The sequence below is a fragment of the Sceloporus occidentalis genome, unplaced genomic scaffold (genome assembly GCF_023333645.1).
Source record: "Sceloporus occidentalis isolate IW3139 unplaced genomic scaffold, rSceOcc1.0.p SCAF_37, whole genome shotgun sequence".
NCBI classification, from domain to species: domain Eukaryota; kingdom Metazoa; phylum Chordata; class Lepidosauria; order Squamata; family Phrynosomatidae; genus Sceloporus; species Sceloporus occidentalis.
Window position 1 is genome coordinate 8,991,854 of NW_028317017.1, and position 27,228 is coordinate 9,019,081.

Consider the following 27,228-nt stretch of genomic DNA (forward strand, 5'->3'; position numbering starts at 1 on the left):
GATGTTTCTGTTGGCTGGGAAGGAGCTGGAAAATGACTGAGATTGTGGAGCGGACGCTGACAGCTCTTCCCGGGCTTCTCCTTCAGGACTCACCACCCGGGGCTGGCTCAAAACTAGGAAGTCTAATCAAGAGCATCACGGCGCTTAGTTCTAGACAGGTGCGGTGACACATTACAGCGTTATACCGAGCATGCCCTTGCCTGTCACTGTGAGGGTTCACAGCATGTCGCTTGTTCTGTCAGTTTGTGGCAATGTCTGTGAATGGATATGGCTTGCTGCCTATATACGTTTCAGAGGGTGACTTTCTGTGCCTGTTGTATGTGTTTGGATGTGTCTGTGTGCCTTGCTGTGAGTCTGTGTGGGTATAAGTGTGTGTAGCTGTCATTCGGTATGTTTCTGAGAGTTCTATGCATTCGGTGTGTTTTATGTGTCTGGAGGTAGGTCTGTGTAGTATTTGCTGTGGCTGTGTGGGTCAGTATCTGAGTGTGCTTCCCTGTCACTGTGTGCTGGTGTCAGGGTGTGTGTGTATATGTATGTGTGTATGTGCCTGGCTTTCGATCTGTATGTGTGTATGTACCTGGCTTTCAGTCTGTATGTATGTGTGTATGTATGTGCCTGGCTTTCGATCTGTATGTATGTATGTGTATATGTATCTGGCTTTCAGTCTGTATATGTGTCTGTGTATGTATGTGCTTGGCTTTCAGTCTGTATGTGTGTATGTACCTGGCTTTTGATCTGTAAATTTGCCAATTACATATGATGTAAAGCTCAGTTTCTCATAATGTTATATCTGCTGCTCCCACTGGAAACATGGAGTTTGTAAGTCAATGCATGCTCATAGCTTTCCTAGTTTGAAAGGCTCAAGAACCTATAATAAAAATCATTATATTAACATCAAATCAATCAAAAGGTTTATTTTATTAGAAGAAAAGATCATGTGTTAGCTGCTTGGTTATACTAATTAATATGGATGTTTTATTTTTCAGGAAGAAGAAAAATTAATTAAACAAGAACTTTCCAATTTAAAAGCAACGGTTGCCTCTCCAAATACAACTCTGGTAAAGGAGCACACTGGCTTCCTCCATGTATTTTCTGTCATTATTAAAGTGAATCTGTACATGTTCTGTAATAGTAAACATGATGTAACATTTAGTTTTCAAGGACACTAAAGCTTCCCATTGTCCATAGCTGTCCTGTGCAATGATGATAAAGCCCCTTAAAGTACCGCTTTTTATTAAAAATAAGGTTTGCATAATTGTTCCCCTCTGCGATTAAGAGAAATACCCCCTTTGTTTACATGACACTTCTCCATTCATTTTAACTCATTTGAACTAAATAAAGTGAAGTAGATACACACTTTTTTGAGAATAACCCTTTATGCTAAGTAGTTTTTAATTCTCATTGCTGAATATGTTTTATGGACTATAACACAAGGCCTGTCCATGAACACTGACCCAGGTTTTTTGGGTGGGACCAACTTAGGTGTTTATCAACAACATAGCATACTGAAACCGATGCTAAGGATTACATTTTTTCACTTTTTCCAATGAATACTAAACTAAAATCAGGACTGAAATATGTTAAGTGTTTCAGCTAGAAATAAAATTAAAACAACGTGAATTCACATTTTGTAAACATAAGTACCAGAAGCCCTCTATATTTTCAAAATTCTTCATAACAGCTCGGCTCAAACTAAGATACAGAGTTTGAACCTCTAAGGAGGAGCCTCTAAGACTTAATACAAGTCAGCTAAGAGCTATTCTTTGGAAAGGGACACAAAACATATTTTTAAAATGATTGGTGGTAAGGTTATTCAAACCAATCTATACCTTGCAAGTGTGAATGAGGTGTCTCTTCACAGTACCATCCCGCATGAGATTGGCCTTAAAACTGTAGAATATTTTCTTAATAAAGAACATCCGTAACATACACATAAAATTTCTTGTGACCCTAAAAAAAATCCCTGTTGTGCACAGCTGTTTCCTATTTAATGCCAATTATTTCCGCCAGCTCAGAGGAACTGCCGTGGACACGTACCGCCCTTCAACTATGCAAATGATGTCCTTTTAATATGGACAGACTCCATACCAACCTTTGTAACTACGGTAGAAGGATTTAACTGAAATAGGATAGGTCATACATGAAGATTTAATGCACTTCCTAGATTTTTGTATCCTTAAAGGGTCAAATGGGCAAAGTCACAACTTGCCTGTGTCATAAATCCAGAGTAACCAATTACATCATTGCATTGCAGCAGTCATCATCCCTGCAGTGTTCAGAGGGGTTTCCCTGGAGGACGGTACTCAAGATTGAAGGAGAATTACTCAGATTTTATCACAGCAGCAAAATAATTGAGCATTAGAATTAAGAAGTGGGGATATCCCAATTGAGTTATACACCCAGGCAATGAAATTGTAGTTGAGAACTTATACTTTAAGGAAGTAAAATAGAGCTTTTGTATGGGGAGGCACCAAGTACCAATGTGTACAGAGCCTGTTTAACGCCCCATCTCAAGGTCTAGAACACCACGTAAGAGATGGCGCTAAACCGCACTGCGCAGTCTGCTGTAAGAGACTGATTTTAAGCACAAATACAAAGAGGAGACATCCTTTTTAACGCTGATAAATAAATAGCACTCCGACCAAGGCATATCCATACCTATATTGACTAGGCAGTAGCCATACCCCGTTTCTTTTTGAAGACCTGGATTCTGCAACAATACGTTTGTAAGCTTGTTCATAGTAACATTATTAGCAATCAATCATATAACTGAGCTGAGTTACGTTTATAACGCAAGCAACTTCACAGAAAGCCAAGAAACTTTGTCTCAGCTGGCGTGAACCCTTCGTGTTTAATAACAAGACCAGAAGGTATATTCTAAGCTACTATACTCTAGCTCTGGCCAAAAAGACCCTAAATGTGTGGTTATACTTCTATGGTCTATGCTTGCTGTCTTCAATAATCTCATTGGTGTCTTTATCAGAGACAGATGAAAGAATGCATGGTCAGGCTCATTTACTGTGAAATGTTGGGGTATGAAGCAGCTTTTGGATACATTCACGCCATCAAGTTGGCCCAACAAGGAAATTTACTTGAGAAAAGAATAGGTATGTATCTATCTCTATTCTATAGTCGCATATAGAATTGCATGTCTAAGTTTGTTGCTTTAATCAGGTTGAATCCTATTGGTGTTTTACATTAGAACAAGTTTTATGTTCATTATATGTATAGCTGTGGGTTCTAAATGCTTTCTTTTGACAGCTGCTTGACAAACGCACTATTGAGCTAACAAGCACCATTATTATTTAAATCATTCTCTCGCACCAACGCTGTAAGCTCTTCCTATGTGCTTGATTCTATATGCATGTTAGCAATGAGTGTGACTGAAACACCTTAACTCAATAATTCGGGCTCGTGTCCACATACTTATAGTCATATAGGGTAAATCTGTTGCGTCTTAGCTATTGTTTTTCTACTGCCACCTTGTGGGACAAAGATGCTATTCATGTAATCTTTAGGTCCTTATAAATACTTTGGCAAGAGAGACTGTATAGATTTGTCTAATATATATATGTGTATATATATATATATATATATATATATATATATATATATATAAAGAGAGAGAGACATGGGAACAATATTTTTTTGCAGAAAACAAATGCTCTTATGTCACCCAATACCGTATCCTCGCCATTGTTAACCTTACACAGTTAATGCCTTCCCTATCCATTTTGTTCATAAAGCTAACACTAATCCACCTACTACAGAGTTTACACCCAGTGCATCAGCTTATCACTCTTTTCCCCATGGTTTTCTGGTGATACGGGCACTTCACTCAAATTTAAAGTTTTCAAATCTGAGTTTCTTTACCCTTTCGGGTACTTCTGTTATGACAGAAGGATATTTCAGGAAATACTAAATTCCACATATTAATGGTATTTGGTAAAGCCAGGTACTATCTAGGGATGCATATTCTGATTTTGTTAAGGGTGCATTGTTGAATAATCAGTTGTGGTATTTGACTAGTTTGTGAAACCATCCTCTGATGCCATCCTGAAATGATCTATGAAAGTAAGATTTTACAGGTATTGTAGCAGCTAGAAAACATGGGAATCTATGAATTTCCATGTTTTTATTTAACACGTTGGAGTCTATTCACTAAAGCGAGAGCTGAAGTAATTCATTATGCACCATAAAGGGGCATCCCTGGCAAGCCCCATTTATTTATCAGCTTAATAAATGGGTTCATGTTTTCACCAATTTATCAATTCTTTATTAAATGGATAATCATTAATATATACTTTTCCCAAATATTTTATATATCGATCAATACCTTTTCTATTATTTATTGCAAATTATCTTTAGAGTGGGACATATTGCTTAATAACGATGTATATAATATTTTATATTAAGGGGACTCCTACATTTTTGGCTGGCACCATGATCCAAACCAAATTTGTCAACCCTTGGGCTAACCCATCTCTTCTTGCTGCAGAGGCTTACTGGGTTTGGACCTTTCCAATGTCTAGTAATGTTAATGAATTAAAACCACAAATCTCTTGTAGACATACATGTAAGTGCTTGCTTTAGTGCATAGACCTCCTAAAAATGTAGCAGAAATCATTGTGTGTATTGAGGCATTTGGGCCCTCGCAGTTAGATTTAGATTGAGGATATTTTGTTTGGATTTGTGGAACACATTTGAGATTTTATATATGCGATTACTCTTATTATTATGTTTATTAAAGGCAGTGTTCTCCTTCACTGATAATTCCTTTTATGTTTGCAGGCTATCTGGCAGTGTCTCTGTTCCTACATGAAAACCATGAGTTGCTGCTGTTGCTAGTGAATACCGTACTAAAGGTAAAAGCAAAAAAACAAATTTGGTTTATCATGGTTGTTAAGAATACGTTACATATTACAATACACATTACTATACATACATCACCCTTAGTTGACTGAATCTGGGTGATTGTAACAAGAATTGTAATCGTTTGCTATGATTTGAAGGCTTTAACCTTCTACATGTAGGTTTCCACCAGTGGGTTACAGATTTGATATTTAGCATTCGGCTCAAAAATAGCTGGCTCACCTGGAGTAAGTTCCTCCAGTGTGAAGAATTAATCTTGGACCATGCTCGGTACCCAAACTCGTCTTTGGGAAACACTACCTCTTGATGTCTTTTTTTCTGTATCTTGTTGTCCATGGACAGGACCTACAAAGCACCAATCTTGTTGAAGTTTGCATGGCACTCACTGTGGTCAGTCAGATCTTCCCACGGGAAATGATTCCAGCTGCTCTGCCTCTGATAGAAGACAAACTGCAGCATTCAAAGTAAGCAAAAATACAGATTCTCGCATTTGGTGTTAAAGGTGATCTCCTGCCGTACGTTAAAATGCTTTAGGTATTGTCCTATGGTTGTTCGGAATATGTTCGTAGAAAATGTTTCATGAATATTAACTTTAACATTTAGTTCTAAATGTCACACATTTACTCTTACCCGTGATCTGCTGCGATGTGAGAAGCTAGTTGTTGCGGCTTGGAAGCCTCTTGGCGATCAGAACACGGCGCTGATTGTGTCACATGTGATGCAGCGCGCAATGTAATTATGGAAATATTTGTGCTGCAGATTGCTTCAATCCCGTATTCTCACAAAAATATCAAAATGTGTTTGTGGCAATACCCTAGTTCCATGTGCAGTGCATCTGACGTCAGCTCAGGCTTATATCACCCTCAATCCCAGCTGTGAAAGCCAAAACACTGAATGTGTCTCCTTTGTCGTGATATTCTCCTCTTCAAGTAACCGAACATAAAGTAACTAAATGTTTAGGCAGAAAATGGCTTGATTTGGCTTGTTTTATGACTAAGAGAGACATGTTGTTAAAACATATGGTTGATGCCCTCCAAGCTGATGATGATAAGGTAAAAAAGCATAAAAATATAAAAGGGTTCAGATCAACCCGGAGTAATGGAATAATGCTTTTAAAAACATCTCCAAGACTACAAGAGACTTGTGTTTAATCGAAACTCATTTCAAGCTATGTAACACCTGATATTTAACCCCCAAAAGGCTATCTTATATATATCCACAACAATCAAAAATTTGTTGGAGATGTAGACTGGAAGGAGGCAATTATCTACATATGTGGTGGAAATGTAGAAAAATTAACAATCTTTGGGATACAGCCTTCGATTTCTTAAAACAAACTGCAAATATTGTAGTAAAAAGAGAGCCAATAGAAGCCTTATTGCACCAAAGATGGCCATCTCTGACACAAAAGACCCTCACGACCCACTGTTTCTTAGCAGTAAAAAAAATCATCGCTAAACATTGGAAACGAGACTTAGACGTTTCTTACCAATTATTAGTAACGCAGATAAAATACCAAATAACCATGGAAGAAAAAGTCAGTTGGATTACTGGTTCATCGGCGAAATCTAAAAATATGTGGAACGAAATCATACGTAGTTTGTAATACATTTTTCTCAGTAACCCCGAACGACTATTTATGATACAACTCCTGCCCTCTCAAAAAACCCCATATGTCCTTCCTGCACTCTGCAAAGAGTTAATGTATTTGTTAGATACATTTTATAAGAACTACCGTTGTATTGTTTTCTTTTTTATGTATTTATCTATATACTTTTTTTTTTGTTGTTGTCTTTGTATGACTATGTTTGTTGTCAAAAAAAGGAAAAAAACTCTTCCTAATAAAAAGTATTATTAAAGAAAAAACAAAACATATGGTATATGGCACGTCACACATCACAGCTACCAAGTGTTCAAACCGAAGATATGTATTGGAATTGTTAATTGTCTTTTTTATTTTTTTTTTATTTGGGCTCCTCATTCTGTCTGCTAATAGTGTATTTTAGCAGCACTGACAACTTTTCATTTCCTCATGGCCCTTCAGTTTTGCATTGGTCCCCAATGGCTAAAATCTGTTCTGGTGGTTTTAGTTTTCGAATGAGTCTGTATTCACCGGACAGACTAGTGGATGGCGTAAAAGCGAAACACAAAGAGAGCACGGGTTTCATAAAAGCATTTTTTTTTTTTACATTTTGCATATTACAGGATATTTATAAACGTTAAGATTCTAATTCAAATGTAACAACAGTTTTTCATCAAATATGTTTGTCTCTAGGGAAATAGTAAGAAGAAAAGCTGTTTTAGCATTATATAAATTCTACCTGACGGCACCCAATCAAGTTCAGCACATCCACGAGAAGTTCCGGAAGGCGCTGTGTGACAGGGACGTGGGAGTTATGGCCGCCTCTCTGCATATCTATCTGCAGGTGATCAAGGTAAACACTGAGTCTAATATACCAAGTTTCCAATCCTTGAATTGACTTACTTGGCCCAGAGGTAGGTAAATGAACAGCTTGCAGCAATCACCAGGTAACTTGAGTGAGTTATAACGTATTTCATTGTATCTCGTATTCAGATAAGTATACTAACTTTTTTTTTCTTCCTATACAGGACAACCCGTGTGGCTACAAGGACCTAACAGGTTCCTTTGTTACTATTCTGAAGCAGGTTGTTGGAGGGAAACTACCAATTGATTTCAGTTATCATAGTGTGCCTGCACCCTGGCTCCAGATACAACTTCTCAGGATCCTGAGACACTTAGGAAAAGATGACTTGCGGTAATATTTATTATTGGATTGTTTAACGCAAGCTGTCTGTAGGTTGTGTGTTAGAAAATACTTTGAGCTGTGACATCAGAACTGCTGTATAAAGCATATTTTGCTTTAGAAAATATATACCCCCCCCCCCCCCCCCCAAAAAAAAACATGTCTTCTGATATGGAGTGCTTGGGTGAAGGTGTGGTACCTTTTATTGGACCAGCATAGAAAAAAATGCCATGGAAACCTCTAGGACCTCTAGGATCTTTAGTTGATGAGTACAAATGCTCATTTGACTCCTTCTCTTTTTGTTTTGATACTATAAGTCTGGGACGTCCAACCTGCGGCCTCCAGCTGCTGCAGGACTACATCTCCCATACTCCTCAACCAGCCCCTTAGCTGAAAGAGCTTGAATAAGTAATCTTTTCCTGGACTAATACAGCTTTATCTGTTTTCCTTATTAAGATGAATCTTCGTATATGAAACACTTGCCCTCTTTAGTCTGCGCTCACTTAAGATGTGGCCATGATGTATTTCAAAAGCCATCTCTACGTGTATTCCTTAAATCAAGTTAGTCGATACTGAAACCAGACTTGGTCTAGTAAATTCTAGACTCTAGGAGAACGATAGCTCTTTGTATAGAAGTCTCCTGTTTCTGGTGTTTTTATTACACCTTGCTCACTACATACGAAATGCAAACTGGGTGAAGTCTATTAATTAACTATTTATTTCTATTTTTAGATCCAGTGAATTAATGTATGATGTACTTGACGAGTCTTTAAGGCGAGCAGAGATAAATCACAATATCACTTATGGTATGTTATCTTCTGACTTTCACATACATAAATTATGTATTATAAATCATGTTGCGATGTGTAACCCAAGACTGTCGCTTAAAAAGCTCTCCAAGCAGACTTTAATGTGGTCTCCCTGCCTTTCCATTACAGCCATTTTGTTTGAGTGCGTGCAAACAATATATACAATCTACCCCAAATCGGATTTATTTGAAAAAGCTGCCAAATGCATTGGAAAGTTTGTTCTTTCTCCAAAGATCAACCTTAAGTATTTAGGTAAGGACTCCCAAAGAGCATCCTATTCTCCCAAATTTAGCGTAGCTCGGATGGTGCTGATGTTGTCTTATTTTGCAGGACTCAAAGCTCTCACATTTGTTATTCAGCAGGATCCCAACCTGGCACTTCAGCATCAAATGACTATAATCGAATGCTTAGATCACTCTGACCCCATCATTAAAAGAGAGGTAAGGTGTTTTTGTGAAAATGATCTGCTTCTACTCGGATTCCTCGGTTAACTTTATTAATTCAGTTAATGCCTGTCGTATTGTGGTCTCTGATAAAGCGCAGTGGTACTCTAATCATAGGGAATTGGTATTTTTTATTCCAGTAACAGAGAAGAGTATTTTCATTAAATCAACTTTCTTCAACATTATTGATTATATCCAAACCTGTTCATGTTTTTCCAGTATAATATAAATCAGCAATGTTTTGTAAGCTGGTAGTGTTTAAATGTTCCAGCAATGGAAATGACGTTTCACTTAAGAAACATGCAAGCATATTAAACATTTACAGCAGGCTCTAGTGATGGAGTTATTTATCTTAAATCTGCCAATTTGCCTCCCACGAGGCCATTATTTGCCCTTATATAATATTATATATGTTATTTCCCTTTCTTTTTCTTATGGTTTGCTATTTTTCTAGTGTACATTAACATGTTGTGTTTAATGTTTCTCTCATGCCCCCTAGATCCCTTTGTGAGTGTGCAGGGCGCAAATAATGCATTATCTTCTTCTCCAACGCGCTTTATTTGGGGGACAATTTCCCTTTTAAGTTAATGTTTTACTTTTTTTTCTTCATAACAGACACTGGAACTGCTGTATAGAATAACCAATGGTCAGAATGTAACTGTCATAGTTGAGAAAATGTTAGATTATCTGAAGCAGAGCAAAGATGAGTACACAATAGTCACTTTTGTTGGGAAGATTGCAGACCTTGCTGAAAAATATCCTTTTGTGTTTAGCTTTGCTCACTGCAGCTTCTTAAACACTAACAGATTACAATCTAAAATGATAGAAGTGGGCAGTGAACAGACCAGTGGGGGCCATGACATCATTTATCATTTATATCACTTCTAGTTGGAAATATGATCAACCTTGATGCTTCCCTTTTGCCAGAAAAGTATTTTCTGTATGTTGATCGTATGGTCGCACCAAATATTAATATTAATTAATAATATCTATTTACAAAAGCCTTCTTTACATTTCTCCTAATTTGCCATAGTTAGGAATTATATGATTACACTTTTCATTTATCTAGAAAAGTGCCATCAACCCTGCTACCATGCCCTTTCTTTAGTCTTTTTAATGCAGAGGTCCTCTATCGTTTTGACTGATAAGCTCAGATACTTAACTCATTGAAAGGAGAGTTGTTTTGGTAACACCTCATTATTTATTATGAATGGTCAACACTGGTAAGTTTCTCCACCAAGAATGGCTAAGCTTGATAGAGATTTACAATGTTTAGTGAAGTCTCGGAACTGAAAACCACTAAATAGTGTGAATTTCATCAGATTTTCAGACAGTGTAAAATAAAAAATCACCCCTGGTAAACCTCTGCATTTAAATTTTCCACCATAAACTTTTTTTGTGGTGTGATAGCTCACTGCTGAATTAGAAGTCTAAGGCTAGGTTTCCACTTGGGTTTTTGTCCTGCGTTTTTTTTCTTGATGAAAAACGCCAAGAAAACTGCCACTGCATTTTCCTGCGTTTTGGCGTTTTTTTCTGGAGTTTTTTCTGGCGTTTTAGCCTTTCTGTGGAAATTGCTTTTTTTGACCTTAGGCAGTTTTTCCAGCCTTTACAAGTTAGAAGTTTCACCCAGCTAAAAGGGATTAGGATAAATGGCAAGTATCTGCCCCCTGATGTCATTTACTTGGTAGAGTTCTACTTAAACGCCCCGGCGGACCCTTTTGTCTCTTTTCTGTGGTTTGTAAGGCATGCTTTATTCCGAATGTCTGCTCCTCTAGGAAGATTGGCCCCAAATGATGGTGCAAATTGTTTGCTGTTGCTTTTGGCACGCAGGATCCAGTTGATGTGTCGCGTATGTTTGTTTGTAATGGCATGTTTGTTCCAAATGGCGTAAAATTCAATATGAACTTTGTTTTGTGTGAAACTGTTTGTTTCCAGCCTATTTCTCGTAGGACACACAGATACTGGGTCCATCCTCTGCATTGTAACTGTGGAAAAAACGCCATAAAAAACGCCAAGGCAATAAACCCACATGGCTTTTTCATGGCGTTTTTTCTCTCCCATAGACTTCTATTGGAGAAAAACGGCAAGATTTCCTTGCAAAAAACGTCAGAGTGTCCACATGCTGCGATTTTGAAAAACTGCCACAGAGCCCCAAAAAAGCAGAAAAACGCCAAAGAGGACTGAAAAAACGCCGAACAGAAAAACGCCAAGTGGATATGGCATTGTGCGATTTCCTATTGAAGAACAGCTAACATCTGGCTGCAACGTTTTTTCACTAAAAAAACGCCAGGTGGCGCTATTGGCGTTTTTATGGGCGTTTTTAGCAAAAAAAAACCAAGTGGAAACCTAGCCTAAACATTACTAAAGTATATATATTTTTAGCTAGTATGCTATAATAAACACATGGTGTATTCCTTGACATTGTCCTCACATATGCCCCAAACAATCAGTGGTTTATCCAGACCATGAATGTGGTCTTCTCTATTGGAGGAGATGTGGTGCACCCAGATATTCCTCACAACTTCCTCAGGCTCCTGGCGGAAGGTAAGGAAGGAGGCCATGTCATTCATATTACATATTACATTTACATTCGTGCTTTGGATTTATTCATTTTAGATGGGAGTCCAAAAAGGTCTTTTTACTATTGTCCTCACTAATTCATCTGACATTGACTTTCTTCAAATGCAGAAGGATACAGGTCATGTGTTTTATACATCGAGAATTGCAAAAAAGAATTGGTTTTACGTAATTAGATTAGATTGTAAGCTTGTTGGAGCAGGGCCCTCCTCTCCGCTTGTTTTTGTAAGTGAAATTGTTATGTTATACAATTTTTAGGTCCTCTTTACCCTTTGTACATTGCTGCGGAATATAATAGCATTATATATAAAGTAATAATAATTCGGAAATCTGCCAAGTATATAAAACCAGTTATCGATATGTGTGCGCTTAACTCTTAGTCATAAGAAATCTTTCTCCCCTTCTATTACTTACCATGTCTCAATCAAGGTAATAAGATATTTAACAATTTATACCAAATTTGGACCAAATATACTTGCAGAATACATATTAGCTGCTGCTCAATAACCATATTCAAACATGTGGTCTGTCTGTAGGATTTGATTTATCATAACTTGGAAGTAGTATGAGTGGGAGACAGATTCGTATATTCATCCAATAAGGTGTCTATAGTTGAGAAGTTGGTATAAGGAAAGGATGTAGGTTACCTGAAGCAACATATAATTAATGAAACAGCAAAAATAAACAAGACATTCTTATAACTTTTTTTAAAAAAAAATTTGCATCAAAATCTCTTATACACATCTCCTCTTGTTCTCCAGCCAGCAAACTGCAAGAACAATTAATAGCAGTTGTTTAATTCAAATAGTACTTGTATTGGATATTATCAGACTTCAGACCATAGGGTGACATACAAGGTAAACACAGGATGTTAGCTATCACTTTTGACAGTTATTTTAGTGCTCTGCTTATGACTTCGTTGTAAAATATTAGTAAAATAGATTCATACCTGTTGTTGTTTCTCTTTTATGAAAACGTACTCTGGTAAGTCGTTAAGTGTATCTTTTTATCTCATCTGGGTTTAGGGACTCCTAGCTTTTCTATTGGTGGTCATTGGAGCCTTGCACTACAGTATACGGTACTCTGTAGATGTTTTAGGCAGATGTGAAAAATGCTGTTAAGGTAGAATGCTTTAAAAAAAATAAAAAAAAAGACATGTTAATAGTTGAACAGTAGATGGGTGTGCCAGGGCCCCACTGATTTCTGACAGTTGTGAGCTGATGGCACTGCTGGACATCTTCCGGTTTGCGAAGGGTAGTAAGCATGATGTGTCTTTCATCTGCTGCAAGTTTCTTGGTCGAAACTGGAACTACGGTCCTCATCACTACCTTGTGTCTTGTTGCTGTGCTCAGGCTTGCCATGATGTATGACTTTTGACATTAAATCGTCTTCAGCAACCAACACAGCTGTTCCTGTTAATAATTGTGTTTGACGTACATATTAAATTCATGATCATTAGCCGCTGTTTGGTATACTTGCCTAAATAGTAGATCTAACTACATGCCTACAAAATCCCTGACTTTGTGCAAGTGTACCTGAAATTTTGGAGGCCAAGAGTGGTCGCACCAAATATTGATTTGATTTCGCTTTTTCTTTTGTTCACTCACTTTAGATTTTGTTAAATGATTAAAAAAAAAAGAAACTATTAACATGTCTATTTTTGAAAGCATTCTTATGTTAGTGTTTTTTCACACCTGCCTACAACTTATGCACAGTACTGTATGCATTTTTTTTTTTTGCCAAATGATTTCATAGTTCAAAGTGTGAAGCAATTTACATTTTTTGTAAGAAATAGTATCTTAGAGCCTTTGTATCGGACATGCCCTCTGGAAATATTTTTTTTCAAAAAAATACTGTTTTTCATTTTGCCAGGTTTTGATGATGAAAAGGAGGATGGCCATTTGAAACTTTATGCAGTTCAGTCTTATCTTGCTTTGCTGGAGACAGAGAATGCGTATTATCCTCAGCGCTTCCTGCAGGTTATCAGCTGGGTGAGGAAGATATTAACCAAAATCCTGTCTTTCTTCTGGGGGTATGAAGCGTATCTCAGAGCCTCTGTGCCTAGTCTAGGAAGCAGGCTTCTCCGCAGACATATAAATTGGGCGTTCCAGGTGGCCTAATTTCCAATTATTCATTTGTTATATGCTAGCAGTGGATTTACGAAGATCATCGCTCCACTTCATTTTACATAAATTGCAAAAATCTTTTACATTAAAGTTTTATGGTTTTCATTTACCCCACAGCCATTTTGTCAGCGTTTAAACTGTGTTTCCCCACATAATGTTCCGTGCAGTTCTTTTAATTGTCAGTATTGTATCAATACGTTGAGTTTTCATGTTTTTCATGTTATTATAGGTGCTAGGAGAATATGCCTATCTGGCAGAAAACAGACCTATGGAGTCTGTAATGAGAAAACTATTTGCCATTCTTCAACAACACTCTGTTACCTCTGAAACTAAAGTCTGGGTTATGGCTGCAGTCACAAAATTGGCTGGTCTTAATCCGCGTTCATCAGCGGCTGAGGAATTAATTCAGGAATATAGCACCTGTCTGGACCCAGGCATGAGGCAGCATGCTTGTGAGTTAAAAGCACTGCAGGAGGACATCACACTCATGCAGAGACTGTTCCCACTCAACTCCAGCTGCAAAGAGTTAATGGTAAAAAAAATAAAAAAATAGGTCTGAATATATTGAAGGATATTTTTAAGTCTTGAGCTGTACAGATGTTCAGAACAAAGCTTATTTCCGAAGTAACATGATTAAAATGCGCAGGGACATACAGCCTTTTGTATGTTCTTTACGCTTCCCAAGGAATATAAGATGTAAATTCCTGGATGAGAAAGCGACTTAATACATGGCTTCAGTCGCGGTGACGTATGGCTTAAGAAAAGTGTGTGCCAGATAAGCTTTGAGGGAGATGCCTAGGTATAAAGTAATTAGCGACTGTATTATAGGTTGACAGTTTTAGAATTAGAAACAGACTTTGATGTCGCATTAGAACCGTTTGACCCGTATAGTCTGCCTGATTTAGTTTTGAAGGCCTTTAAGAGATGGTTGAAAATTAACCATCAATCCGGAAATAACATTAAGATAGCATTTTCAGTCTTTTTCTATGTAAGATATAACATCGGCACATTCACATATGATGTGGACAAGTGTGTTTTCTTTTAGTCCTCAAAATGCAGTGAATTGTCACTTTACACATCATCCTTTTTAATCAAAAAAGGTCAAATATATAGCATTAGCCAGCATCATAGTGGTAGAATGTTGGGCAGATATGAACTCTTCAACGTCTTATGCAACGTATCAGTTGGTCCTGTGGAATAAATAAAATTTGTCTGTGTTGTTCTAGGTGGATGCTTCTCTCTCCTTCTTGGATGGATATGTAGCGGATGCGCTTGGTAAAGGTGCAGCGCCCTACAAACCTCATCACCAACGGCAGGAGGAAAACATGTCTAGAGAAAAAGGTACCCTTCTCTATTTCTCTATGTAGACAAAACATAGCGTCAATTGAAGTATTCTGTATGCTTTACTAACCTGTAAGGGATTTTGACGCACTCTACGGATTAAGAAATTGTAATGTCAGATACAAGAACAGGCAGGGCAAAACCTATATTATACAGTTTACAACCAAAAAAGGGAACAACGTCACCCAGAGTTACATTTCAGCATTGTGACAGCAAATGATGTGTTGCATTTAAGTTGTTGTTTTCTAGACCCCAGTTGTATTGATATATGGTCACTGTTAGATGGATCTCTCCACTGGGTCAGATTGAGCAATACGTTATTTTGTTTAATGTTTTCATGATGAAATACATGTAAAAGATGTACTAATTGATTAGTGGTGGTAGGCAGAAGATCATCTAAAATCATCTTGTTTTGCTAAAGTTTCTCGAGATGCGGTTCACATGCACTGACGTTATGTAAAAAACAAGATTCTACTGCCGAGTTTGTAAACTTGAAGGAACAGTCTAATGTCTCTTTAACCCCTTCTAAAGAAAAAAAAAACATATTAAAATAATCTGTGTTCATTAATATGGATTCTTCCAAAATGAAGAAAATAAAGTTAAAGCACTTAGGAGAGGCTGCCCTCTCCATGATCCGACTTCATGCTACTGAAACCAATGGCTGCACTTTCCACATGCGCACTGGGGTCTCCTCATGAGCACTGGGGTCTCCTCATGCAACGTTCACCTGTGCCAGTGCCAGCACTAACTGGTGGTGAACATATACCGTGCAGGAAGGTGCGTTTGGCTGAACACATCTTCTCCAAGGCATCTAGCTGAGCGGTGTGGAAAGGGCCAAGTGCATATGGGTGGTTTAGAGTGCATAGGATGTATGGAGTGTGCTTTTAACACCATATCTACCAAAAGCAGGGCAATTTCACTGGTTGCTAGTAACATGACCTCTTTTCAAGAGGTCTCCACTTATACAATGACTTGAATAAATAATCGTGCTCAGCCCTGCACCAAGTTGACTCCTAAAACGAGGATCTCAAATTGTTCGAAACCTTTCCAAGATATTGAACTTTTCTATTCCAAAATGCACATGGACACTTTCCTTTTCATCTGATTATCAGACATTGGCAAAGATGGTATAAGCTGCTGAAGTTGGGTTAATGGAGGAAAATGTACTTGTCTAGGTCGGGAAGCTCATTTAAAACGGATTGTGACTCCTCTGAACAAGTGTTTAATGTCTAAACTGGGCCAGCTCTGAGGTAATCCAGAGTTTACATGAGGTCCAAAGCCACGTCGTACACAAAGACCAGATGGGAAGACAGACTTTTCATCAGGGTAACAATTTCTGTGTAAGAGGATAGACTCTTAATAATGTGACTAACATTGCAATGACCTCCGGTAAAAATATCTCTTCTGCAAGTGATGTCCTCTGGTGGAATATTGTTGAAATTACAAATATTCAGGACATTTGAAGTACAGTAGAATTGGAAACTGTATTATATATTGTACCGCTGCCTACTGTTTAATGTAGTCAGGTAGTGGTGCTACACTGTTGAGTTCACCTTCAAGCCTAATATCCCGAATTGCCTTATATTGGTTAAAAAAAACACCCTTAAAAGTAACAAAATGAAAACATAAGAAAATGAGTCAAAACACACAAATCATCTCCTACTGCAATAAATAACTAAATTGTAGCACAACCTATAGGTATTAAAATATAATGAGCAGTTTGTGTGTATGGAATCATTCTTCTTATATTTTAATTTTATAGATGGAACATTTCACATAAAGCGTGTGACAAAACTAGTTGTGACTAATATGCCCTGCTCCCAAGATAACCATCTAGGGGATAAAGCTGAAAACAGTGTGTGAATGAATATTGCTATGGTTCATTAGAGGTTAACCGTTTAATGCAGTATGGATGTAGAGGGCTGTCCGCAAAAAAACATGATAGGACGCCCTTTAGGCTAGGTTTCCACTTGGGTTTTTGTCCTGCGTTTTTTTTCTTGATGAAAAACGCCAAGAAAACTGCCACTGCATTTTCCTGCGTTTTGGCGTTTTTTTCTGGAGTTTTTTCTGGCGTTTTAGCCTTTCTGTGGAAATTGCTTTTTTTGACCTTAGGCAGTTTTTCCAGCCTTTACAAGTTAGCAGTTTCACCCAGCTAAAAGGGATTAGGATAAATGGCAAGTATCTGCCCTCGATGTCATTTACTTGGTAGACCCCTTTGTCTCTTTTCTGTGGTTTGTAAGGCCTGCTTTATTCCGAATGTCTGCTCCTCTGGGAAGATTGGCCCCAAATGATGGTGCAAATTGTTTGCTGTTGCTTTTGGCACGCAGGATCCAGTTGATGTGTCGCGTATGTTTGTTTGTAATGGCATGTTTGTTCCAAATGGTGTAGAATTCAATATGAACTTTGTTTTGTGTGAAACTGTTTGTTTCCAGCCTATTTCTCGTAGGACACACAGATACTGGGTCCATCCTCTGCATTGTAACTGTGGAAAAAACGCCATACAAAACGCCAAGGCAATAAACCCACATGGCTTTTTCATGGCGTTTTTTCTCTCCCATAGACTTCTATTGGAGAAAAACGCCAAGATTTCCTTGCAAAAAACGCCAGAGTGTCAACATGCTGCGATTTTGAAAAACTGCCACAGAGCCCAAAAAAGCAGAAAAACGCCAAAGAGGACTGAAAAAACGCCAGACAGAAAAACGCCAAGTGGAAATGGCATTTTGCGATTTCCTATTGAAAAACAGCTAACATCTGGCTGCTGCGTTTTTCCACTAAAAAAACGCCAGGTGGCGCTATTGGCGTTTTTATGGGCGTTTTTAGCATAAAAAAACCAAGTGGAAACCTAGCCTTAGGCTGTAGGTCCTAACTTTCTAGCCGCAGCAGGGACATCTTGCAAATCACAACCTGAACTCTTGACTGTTAGCAGAAGCCAGTATTGCTGTATTACTGTTGTGATATAATTGTTTCCCCCTGCTGGCTTATCATGCACATTGCGATCAGAAATGCAGGGGAATGGAGCCATGTTTGCTGATCAGTGTAGTAAGCACATGAGAGATCAGAGGGGAAAAGAAATTATAGGGATTACAGTCACTGTGACATCACTGGTTTATGTAAAATATAAGAGAGCACCCCACCATAGACCTCCGTAACGCACTGGGAACAGTGCAAAAAATGGAAAATAAATGAAAAATTAATAAAAAATCACTAAACAAATTGTCTATCCCCAAATGCCTTAAGCCAATAGTATTAATAAAAAACAATATAGGGTAATATGTAAGAGATGCATGTAACCCTCTAGAACATTAAAAAGCTTTGTATGTGGGGTACTACTGTAATCATGAATTGTTTTTTAATATATATTAACACTAATAATTTGTTTTTATTGTGTTTTGTGTATTTCTATGATTTTAAAAGCTAACCATACTTGTCCTGAGCAAGAAATCATCATGTCTTACTTGTGTGGTTACATCAAATATGGAAAAGGGGTATCATGGATTAGCAAACATATGGTTAAAAAAAAAAAGATCGGACAAGATCACCCCTCTTCTCACGCTCAGCGTCCCTCATACAGATCACACAGTTCTGCTCTACAGCTATGTTTTTATTCTGTATCAACTCTGAAAATGATATAAATAGAGCAGGCTAATTCTTTTCTATGCTGATTCAGACGTTTTCCCCTTCTGTTTCTCATAGCCCTGAACTTGGAGCCGTATGGGATCTGTTTCTCTGGCTTGCCTTCTGTTGGTGCTGCTGATGGGCATTCACCTTCTGCAATCTCTATCGTGTCTGGGGTCTCCGGGAACAGTGCAGAAACTGGGCAAAAGGAGTAAGTCATGTAAAATAAAACCAAAAGGAAGCTTCAAAAAGTCAATTTGCAAGTGCCTTTAATCTGGCACGTAAAAACAGAATTCCGGTGCAACCGCTGGTTTATCTTACTATGTAATTACCTTGCCACGAGATGGCACCTCTGTACAAAGCCATTTAGAGCACGGGTAGTAAACTCAAGGCACCAGGGGCCACAAGCAGACCAGGGATATTTGGGTATCCTGGCCTGTGTACAGATAGTTCAATTAAAATGAATGAAAATGATGTAAAGCCTGGCTGGTCTTTTACATTATCTTCATTCTATCAGTTTATCCTGCCAAATGACTATTCAGTGGCTTATGTCGCAATTTTCCGGTGGTCAGGGCCTGTGCTTTACAAGCGTTAACCCCCATGTGAACTTGGTGCTCTAATGATATATATATATATATTTAGCTGTATTATATACAATAATCTATACAAATCTAAAGCTATATATATATATATATATATATAAGTCGAAAATTATGCAAGCATCATATCGTAAACTTTATTTTGCACTTATTATTGGCCTTGCATGAGGATTGAGACAGTTCTACTCACCAATGTGCTCCTACCACATATACTGGGATATTATGCCGAGTTCTGTTGAATGTTCACACTTTTCCCAGAAATAATGATTTAGGCAAGTATAAGTTTGTATATTGTAATTGAAATATGATGAAAAAAACACACTGCTTTTGAAAGTTACCATACACAGTGAAATGTCTGAATAAAAAAGGCTTTTGTGATTAGAGCTTTAGGAGAAAATAGAACATCATGTATGTGCTAATGTCTCCTTAAAGCTACTCTTCATATGAAAATGCCCTTTCCTCTTCCTTTTAGAGAAAGTCACCTTAAGCTTCGTGATGTGAAAAAACTGTGGGGAAAGGAAGGTTACCTCTTGAAGAAGGAAAATAAAGTGGCTAAGCCTGAGCATATTTCTCCACCCGTGGAGAGTGATATTTCATTAGGTGATGAAGAGAAGCCCCCAGGAAATCCCTCTGACCCGTTGACTCCATCCTTGACTGAAGAAGAGAGGGAACGGCAGCAGTTGGCCTCCACATTGTTTGTGGGACTTGGTTCTAATGCTGTCAGTCTGGTGGGTCTTAATCACTTATTGAAAGGTTATTATCCCACATGCCTCAGGGTGCTTAGTCCAATTAAAAGTGTAAATTAATGGGCTTAGGTGCCAAACTAAGGATTTAGCTGGCATTCACTTCCAAGGTTAGGTACAGAAGCATGCTGGTCAGTATATCCATGATTATAAAGCTGAAAGCTGGCATTATATCTGCCAAAATATGACCATACTAAATACCATACAATTCTTATCAAAAGTCCCTTGTTTAGGGAATTTAGCCTGATTGCACAGGGCACAGTATCTAATAACTATCATATAACCATATGGTAATTGCACATTTCTCAGTTTTTACTTAAGTATTCTTATGACGTTCTATTTGTTTTTGTGATCATGTTTATATGAATCATTTGGAGATTTTTATGTGTAGGCTTTTTTACTCCACGCAGATGGGTAAAGCAGAGCAAACCACACAGAAGTTTAAAAGGAAATCGAAAGCTAAATTATTATTACCCTCGGAAGAATCTCCGTACGGACTAGAGGAAGATGCAGTTGACGGGAAACTCACATCTATGTTTGCGAACACCAACCTGGATGTCATTTTGCCTTCAGAATCCTCAACTCTTGGCCATGACTTGCTGCTAACACCTACATTGCCTCCAGAGCTCTCTCAGCACCCCCACTCAGCAATCGCAGAGATCGTGGGTAGTAAATCGCTGACAATGCACTTGTGTAAAATATGGAAAGATGACAGTCTGCTGCTTTCATTTTCCTTTGTGAATAAGACGCCTTTGATAATAAAAAATATCAAATTGACAATGGAAGAGCCTCCAAACCTTATGGTAAGTCCTATAATGATTAGTATGTGAAGATGAGCCCCTGTTGCAGTTACATAGATCCAGTAAATGTCTTTGTTTTAGGTTTCTCAGAGTCTTCTTTGCCAAGTATCACAGCTAGAGGCACACAGTTTGCACCATTGCTCGGGTAGCGTACAGATGTCCCAGCCATGCACCAAAGAAGCTTTAACCGGCTGCCTCAGTTATCACACACAACAGGAGGGGGATCATCAACTCAACTTCTCTGTAGATTGTGTTCTGAAAGATTTTATCAGGTATAGTGCATTTGCTCGGCTGCAAGCATCTTAAAAACAGGATAATATTTACTCTAATGTATTTGCAACCTTAGTAGAATATGTGCTATGTGTTTTGTTTCCCTTTTGCGATAAAGGTAGAAGCCATGATTGTTTCCTCTAAGATAATTATGTTTTTCTGTTTTTTTAAATGAGGCAAAAGAGGCCATCTTTTTATCTGATTTATTTTCTGAAATATGTCTATGGAAGCCGTAATGTTTCATTGTTACTGTCAGGTGACATAGGTTTACAAAAGTATTTTACTTATATATATATATATATATATATATATTTTATTTTTTTTAACAGTTCTAGTGTTAGCATCACAAAATGTTTCTGAGAGTTGCATGTTAAAGGGATAGTTTAATGTCCCTGACACCCCTGTAAAATAGAATGGATATTAAAGTAAAAAAATATTAATTTAATATGCCGTCTTCTAAAACCCTCGTTTGAGCAGGGCCCTCCTCACCTGTTGTCTCTGTCAATTTATGTTACATACTACTTGTTATGTCCTGCTACCCATTGTACAGCGCTACTGAATTTAATGGTGCTATATAAAACAATAAATAATAATAATCTAATAAATCGCAGGAGGTGGCTGCCCTGGTGGAGTAGCAGTCATCAGGCTATTCTTGACACTGATTGGCTGCTTGAAGCTGTCATTCAGTTAAGTACTCCCATTAAAATAATTTTTCACACATGCGCACAGGGGTCTGAATACCCCCGCCTCCAGCGCCAGTGCTGGAGATGTTTGCAAGCGAGTATATCGTGTGCAGGAAGATGTGTGTGTGGAAGATATATATATATATATATATTATATATGGGGAAAGAAGGTGACGTTTAGGAACCATAAGCAGACTCCAAATGCGGACATTATTTGAAGTACCAAAACACACGGGAGAAAATTGCCCAGTTATTTTAGATAAATAAGTGAAAGGAGAAAAATAAACAAGGAATAAGAAACTTTTTGCAGAGGAAGGTGAAGGGGGGGAACACCTGATAGAATAAAAAAATAGATAAAAGTAAAACCAGATAAATCAAACGGACCTGATGAGATTCACCAAGAATTATTTACCTGACATGAATAAATCCAGAAGATCGAAAACACAGAGAAGACTGCTGACTGCAGACCAGCAAGTCCTACAGCAATAGTTGGGAAACCCTGTTAAATATAATAAGTGTTAAATATCTTGATGTAAGTGATGTTTCCGATCAGACACAGCGTGGCTTTTACTTCATGGAGTTCTAACTTATTGTATTTATTTGGCTGGGTAACTAAAATAATATGCCAGGAAGGAGCAATAGATTACCGGAAGGCATTTGACACTGGCCCTCATAGAAAAGGATCCAGATAGACATTCCCTTTGGAACAAGCGAATTTATAAATTAGAAGTATAAATGAATGACTTAGAAGACTGGCTGTGAGTGCGGCAGCTGCAGTTAAATAACACAAAAGTGTAAACATCTCAAGGCAAAATATGGCTTTAGGGATACTGTCGGTGAGAAAGGCGAGGAGGGACTTGGGAGTTAAAAATATTTTTTTTCCATGGAAAATAACTCAACCAGTGAGCTTTTTCAATGCATACATAATATGTTTTAATCACACTCGAGAACTTATTTCATTATTCCAAACTAATTAAGTTACGCAGGGCTTGCCATGACATGTTTCTGTGATTGAAATGTGGCCTTCTTTGGAAACAGTTTGTGTTTCTATTGTACAGCTTGGTCTTTGCCAAGCCAGTAGAGGTGTCCACAGTGACGGAGAACACTTCTTATGTTGACATAAACCTTAAGTTCAAGTATACTTAAGCTCCAGTCCTTCGTGAGCGTGGTAGCATCAAACACCCTGCTTGCCACAGGGCTGATGAATACAGACATGCCTCCTGCATACTACATCGGCCATTTGGCTATATTCTCTAACTTCAGCCCCATTTGCTCTGGAAAGGCTATATGACTTGAGCATACTAATGCAAGGATACATGGATACAGATTCAGCCTGGTGAATACCCAGCATATCAATTCTTACGTCAAGACCCCAAAATAATGGTGTTGCTAGTGGACCCACTTTTCTAAGAGACTTTGCCAAGCATCCTTATTCTAAAATGCAAGCCAGAAAATTATGGACAGAGAAAAAAAAGAAAAAGCGATTTTAGAAATCTAATGACGTTTGTAATGAACCATTTTATACTTTTAACAATTTCTATGTATCAGCGTTAAATACTTTGTTTTATTGGAAGGTAGTTTCCATTTGGGTTTATACTGAATGTGTAATGGTTCTTTGATAGTTAGAATGTAAATAAAAAACAGAAACCGTTTTGTTTTTTTGTTTGATATAGGCCATTGAGGATTTCCACTGAAGAGTTTGGCAAAACATGGCTCTCTCTTTCGAATGATGTGAAACGAGTAATAAAGATAAATCCTGTCCGGGAATCTCTGTCTGGAGTTCTTCATATCTTGCAGAAGAAGCTAAATCTTCATGTTGTGGAAGTTGTAGGTAAGCGATGTGCTCTTTTTTGTTTATTTCTTAATTTTTTTTAATATGCGTTATGTATGTAAGTATATTTGGGTATCCTTTTTGTTAAGCCTCCCCAAGACCCATGCAATCAGCTTATTATTATGCCATGCTGAGTACACTGTGATAAAACGCTGGTTGTAGTAAACAACATTGAGTGAACCAGCTGTCAGCAGACAGCTCTCAAAAATATTAAACATGGTTCATGGGTGCCAAGTTTACATATTTACTAGTTTACATAGAGACATACATTATATGGACAAAGGTATTGGGACACCCGTCCTAATTATTACATTTTCAGCCCATTCATTGCTTACAGGTGTATAAAGTCAAGCACACAGTCAACCATCTCCATGCATGCATTGGGTTGTACCGAAGAGCTCAGTGACTTTAAACATGGTAGTGTCATAGGATGCCACCTCTATCACAAGTTTGTAAAATTTCTGCCCTGGTCCACTGTACGATTATTGTGAAATGGAAATGTCTAGTCGTAGGAATGGCTCAACCACAAAGCGGTAGACAACCTTCATTAAATGAGTTTCCGTGGCTGAACGGCTCCGCGCAAGCCAAAGATCAACTATGCGCAATACCAAGTGTCATCTGAGTGGTGTAAAGCACACTGCTGCTGGACTCAGGAGCAGTGGAAATGTGTTCTCTGGAGTGATCAATCAAGCTTCACCATCTGAAAGTCTGATGGATGCAACTACATATTAATGTCTATGTATTTACCTGTTGGTATAATGTTTAGGTGTCCCAATACTTTTGTCCATATAGTGGCGTTTCTGTCTCTGTAGTGTGTGTCTTTGCCGCACTTAACCACTGTGATCTATCTAACACTGCAGCCTTGAAAAGTCTTGTGTATTTTAGTTGTCACAAGTAAATGCATATATATATATATATATATATATATATATATATATATATATATATATATATATATATATATATATATATACGATGTCAAAAAAAAGAGTATTGCAGAGTATGCGGTGATACCTTTTTTATTGGACTAACATAATATTAAAAAGACAAGCTTTTGAGAGTTATCCTCCCTTCATCAGGTCTGAAGCAATACTAATCAACATGATAGAGGTTACAACTTAAAACAAGTGATGGTATAAGAGAAGGGGGGGGGGTCGTAAATAATAGGTCTGGAGGTGAGAAATGCAGAGAGGTAGAGAGATAACCCAGGGACAGAATAAATAAACTTAGGGAACCAATAACCACAGTAAAACATCAAAGATAACAGCAATTAGACATTGGATGACTAGATGAAGTTCATATGAAGTTCTGGTAGTGTGTAAGGAAACCAGAATCCACATTAAGTCCCTCTTTTATGGTGTTAAAATGTGTAATCATTTTCATCTCAAATGTTTTTCTTTCCTGAGAGTCTCTGAAATTTCCTTTGAGTACTTTAATTTTTAGGTTTTGGATGGAGTGATTGTTCTGTGTGAAATGATGTCCTACCGGGGTGCAATATTTTTCTTCCTCATGGTTTTTGATGGAGCTTCGGTGCAGGTTCATTCTAAGGTGCAGTAATCATGTTGATCAGTATTGCTTCAGACCTGATGAAGGGAGGATAACTCTCGAAAGCTTGTCTTTTCAATATTATGTTAGTCCAATAAAAAAGGTATCACCGCATACTCTGCAATACTCTATTTTTTGACATCGTGTCTACTGGACTAATACGGCTTCACCCTTTTACATTATATATATATATATATATATATACCGTATTGGCTCGAATATAGGCCGCACTTTTTCCCACCACTTTAAGTCTTTAAAGTGGGGGCGCGGCCTATATTCGGAGTCTAGCGCCCGACACCCGGGACATGCAGTTCCGGGCGCCGGGCAGGCAGCAGGGTTAGGATACAGATCCCCGCAGCGGTGCAGGGCGCGTATCCTACCCGTATCCTACTCTCTGATACGCTCAGACAGCCTCCCCTGCCAGCACTTCCCACGAGGGGAGTGCCTGCACGGGAGATTGTCTAAGCCCATTGTGCGGATGGTCACCGGCTGCGGAGGTTGTTTACCCGCATCACCGCAGCCGGTGACCGTCCGCACGATGCGTTTTACCTCTGCCCCCAAGACTTACCAGAGCAGACTCCCGGGTGTCTTGCGGGGCCGGCGGGGGACACCTACGCAATACGCGTACACAACTTCCGGTGCCGGCACATCTGCTGAGTCCCGGCACTGGAAGTTGTATACGCGTATTGCGTAGATGTCCCCCGCCGGCCCCACAAGATACCCAGGAGTCTGCTCTGGTAGGTCGGGGGGGGGGCAGAGTGGCAGCATATCTCGGGGGGGCGGGGGAGGACAGTGGCAGCATATCTCGGGGGGGGGGAGGACAGTGGCAGCATATCTCGGGGGGGGGACAGTGGCAGCATATCTCGGGGGGGGGAGGACAGTGGCAGCATATCTCGGGGGGGGGACAGAGTGGCAGCATGTCTATAAAGAAAAAGTTTTTTTTCAAAAAAGCACCAAACTTTTAGGGTGCGGCCTATATACGGGGGCGGCCTATATCCGAGCCAATACGGTATATATAATATGCTTCTTTAATATTGGAAAGGAATATTAAATGTGAAAAGACGATGCTATATACAAAGCTATGTCCCTGGGGGTGTCAAGCCTCTTGTATAATGGTGCAGACTTGCTGCACATGCATTAAGTGAGTGTTAAGGCAGAGTTCCACTGTATGAGCCCTTTAATGGATCATAACCTACAAACAAAAAATAAACGAAGAGGTAGAGTAAAAATACATAGGACTTAACCTTTACTAATAACTATTATAAAGAAGGACTGAAAGCCAGCTCTAATGGTTACAAGTACCTAAAGCAACCAATTGTTTGTGTAGTTCTGTGATAAGCGTATTCCCTCTAACGACATCAAAACAGTTCTGTCTGCTAATGTTAACTTTTATTGCCAACAATTAAAAAGTAACTTTTTGTTCTTTTGCTTTGTTTATTGACTGATGTATTCCCACTACCACCATACATCTTGATTCACCATTGTTGTATCTGAAATGTTGAACGTAATCAAGACCCTTAAGTTTTTGGTTATTAAAATAGACACGAATGGCCGTAATCATATTTTTTTTATTATCCTATTAAATGTTAATCACAGCCTTATGCGTTTTGATCCATAAAGCTAATATCGTATGAATCTATTGCCTTCGGAGAGCCTTAGCTAAGATTATAAAATAATTGTAAGGTAAAAGTATGTGTGTTTACTGATGAGCTATGTGTGCTTACTGAAAATTTTTGAACGTGATATAATTCCTTGATTTAATGAATCTGTGTTTCTTCTATTAAGGTGATGAAGGAATTGCTGCATGCCAACTGCTCCAGTTAGCACCTTGTCTCTTGCACTGCTGCCTCCGAGAAGGAATATTGACTTTATGGTGCAGATCCCCGTCTACTGGCATACCAGAAGAATTAGTCCACCAGTGCCAGAAAGAACTAGAGGAGCTCTAGAGATAGAAGTGAGATACCGTCAGTTGGCTCGCAGAGTTTACATGGCTGTACCGATCGTTAGGCACACAACAAACCTTCGCTTGGCATTTGGTAGGAGCCACAGACTACCTACTATATCCTTTGGCACGAACAAGCACCAAGGAAACTGATGTTTCACATTATTATGAAAGTATTTTAAAATGATATTGTTATTCATCACCAAGCTATTCTGTTCTGTGTTCCTTTTGCCTTCCTTTGAATGTAAACAGGCTTGATTTCTATTA

At 38.4% G+C, this 27,228-nt stretch overlaps 1 protein-coding gene across 1 annotated transcript; it reads left to right on the forward strand.

Moving 5' to 3' along the window:
* Nucleotides 1-32: 32 nt before the first annotated feature.
* On the forward strand, nucleotides 33-26,965 carry LOC149297810 (AP-4 complex subunit epsilon-1-like). The gene is made up of 21 exons (XM_089488241.1): nucleotides 33-158; nucleotides 987-1,058; nucleotides 2,984-3,107; nucleotides 4,792-4,865; nucleotides 5,215-5,336; nucleotides 7,148-7,307; nucleotides 7,483-7,649; nucleotides 8,370-8,443; nucleotides 8,576-8,698; nucleotides 8,777-8,886; nucleotides 9,505-9,644; nucleotides 11,321-11,433; nucleotides 13,339-13,457; nucleotides 13,822-14,124; nucleotides 14,819-14,933; nucleotides 18,627-18,759; nucleotides 19,620-19,875; nucleotides 20,301-20,693; nucleotides 20,772-20,962; nucleotides 23,317-23,474; nucleotides 26,805-26,965. Exons 1-21 carry the CDS (start codon nucleotides 33-35, stop codon nucleotides 26,963-26,965), a joined length of 3,234 nt encoding a protein of 1,077 aa, XP_089344367.1.
* Nucleotides 26,966-27,228: the final 263 nt, after the last annotated feature.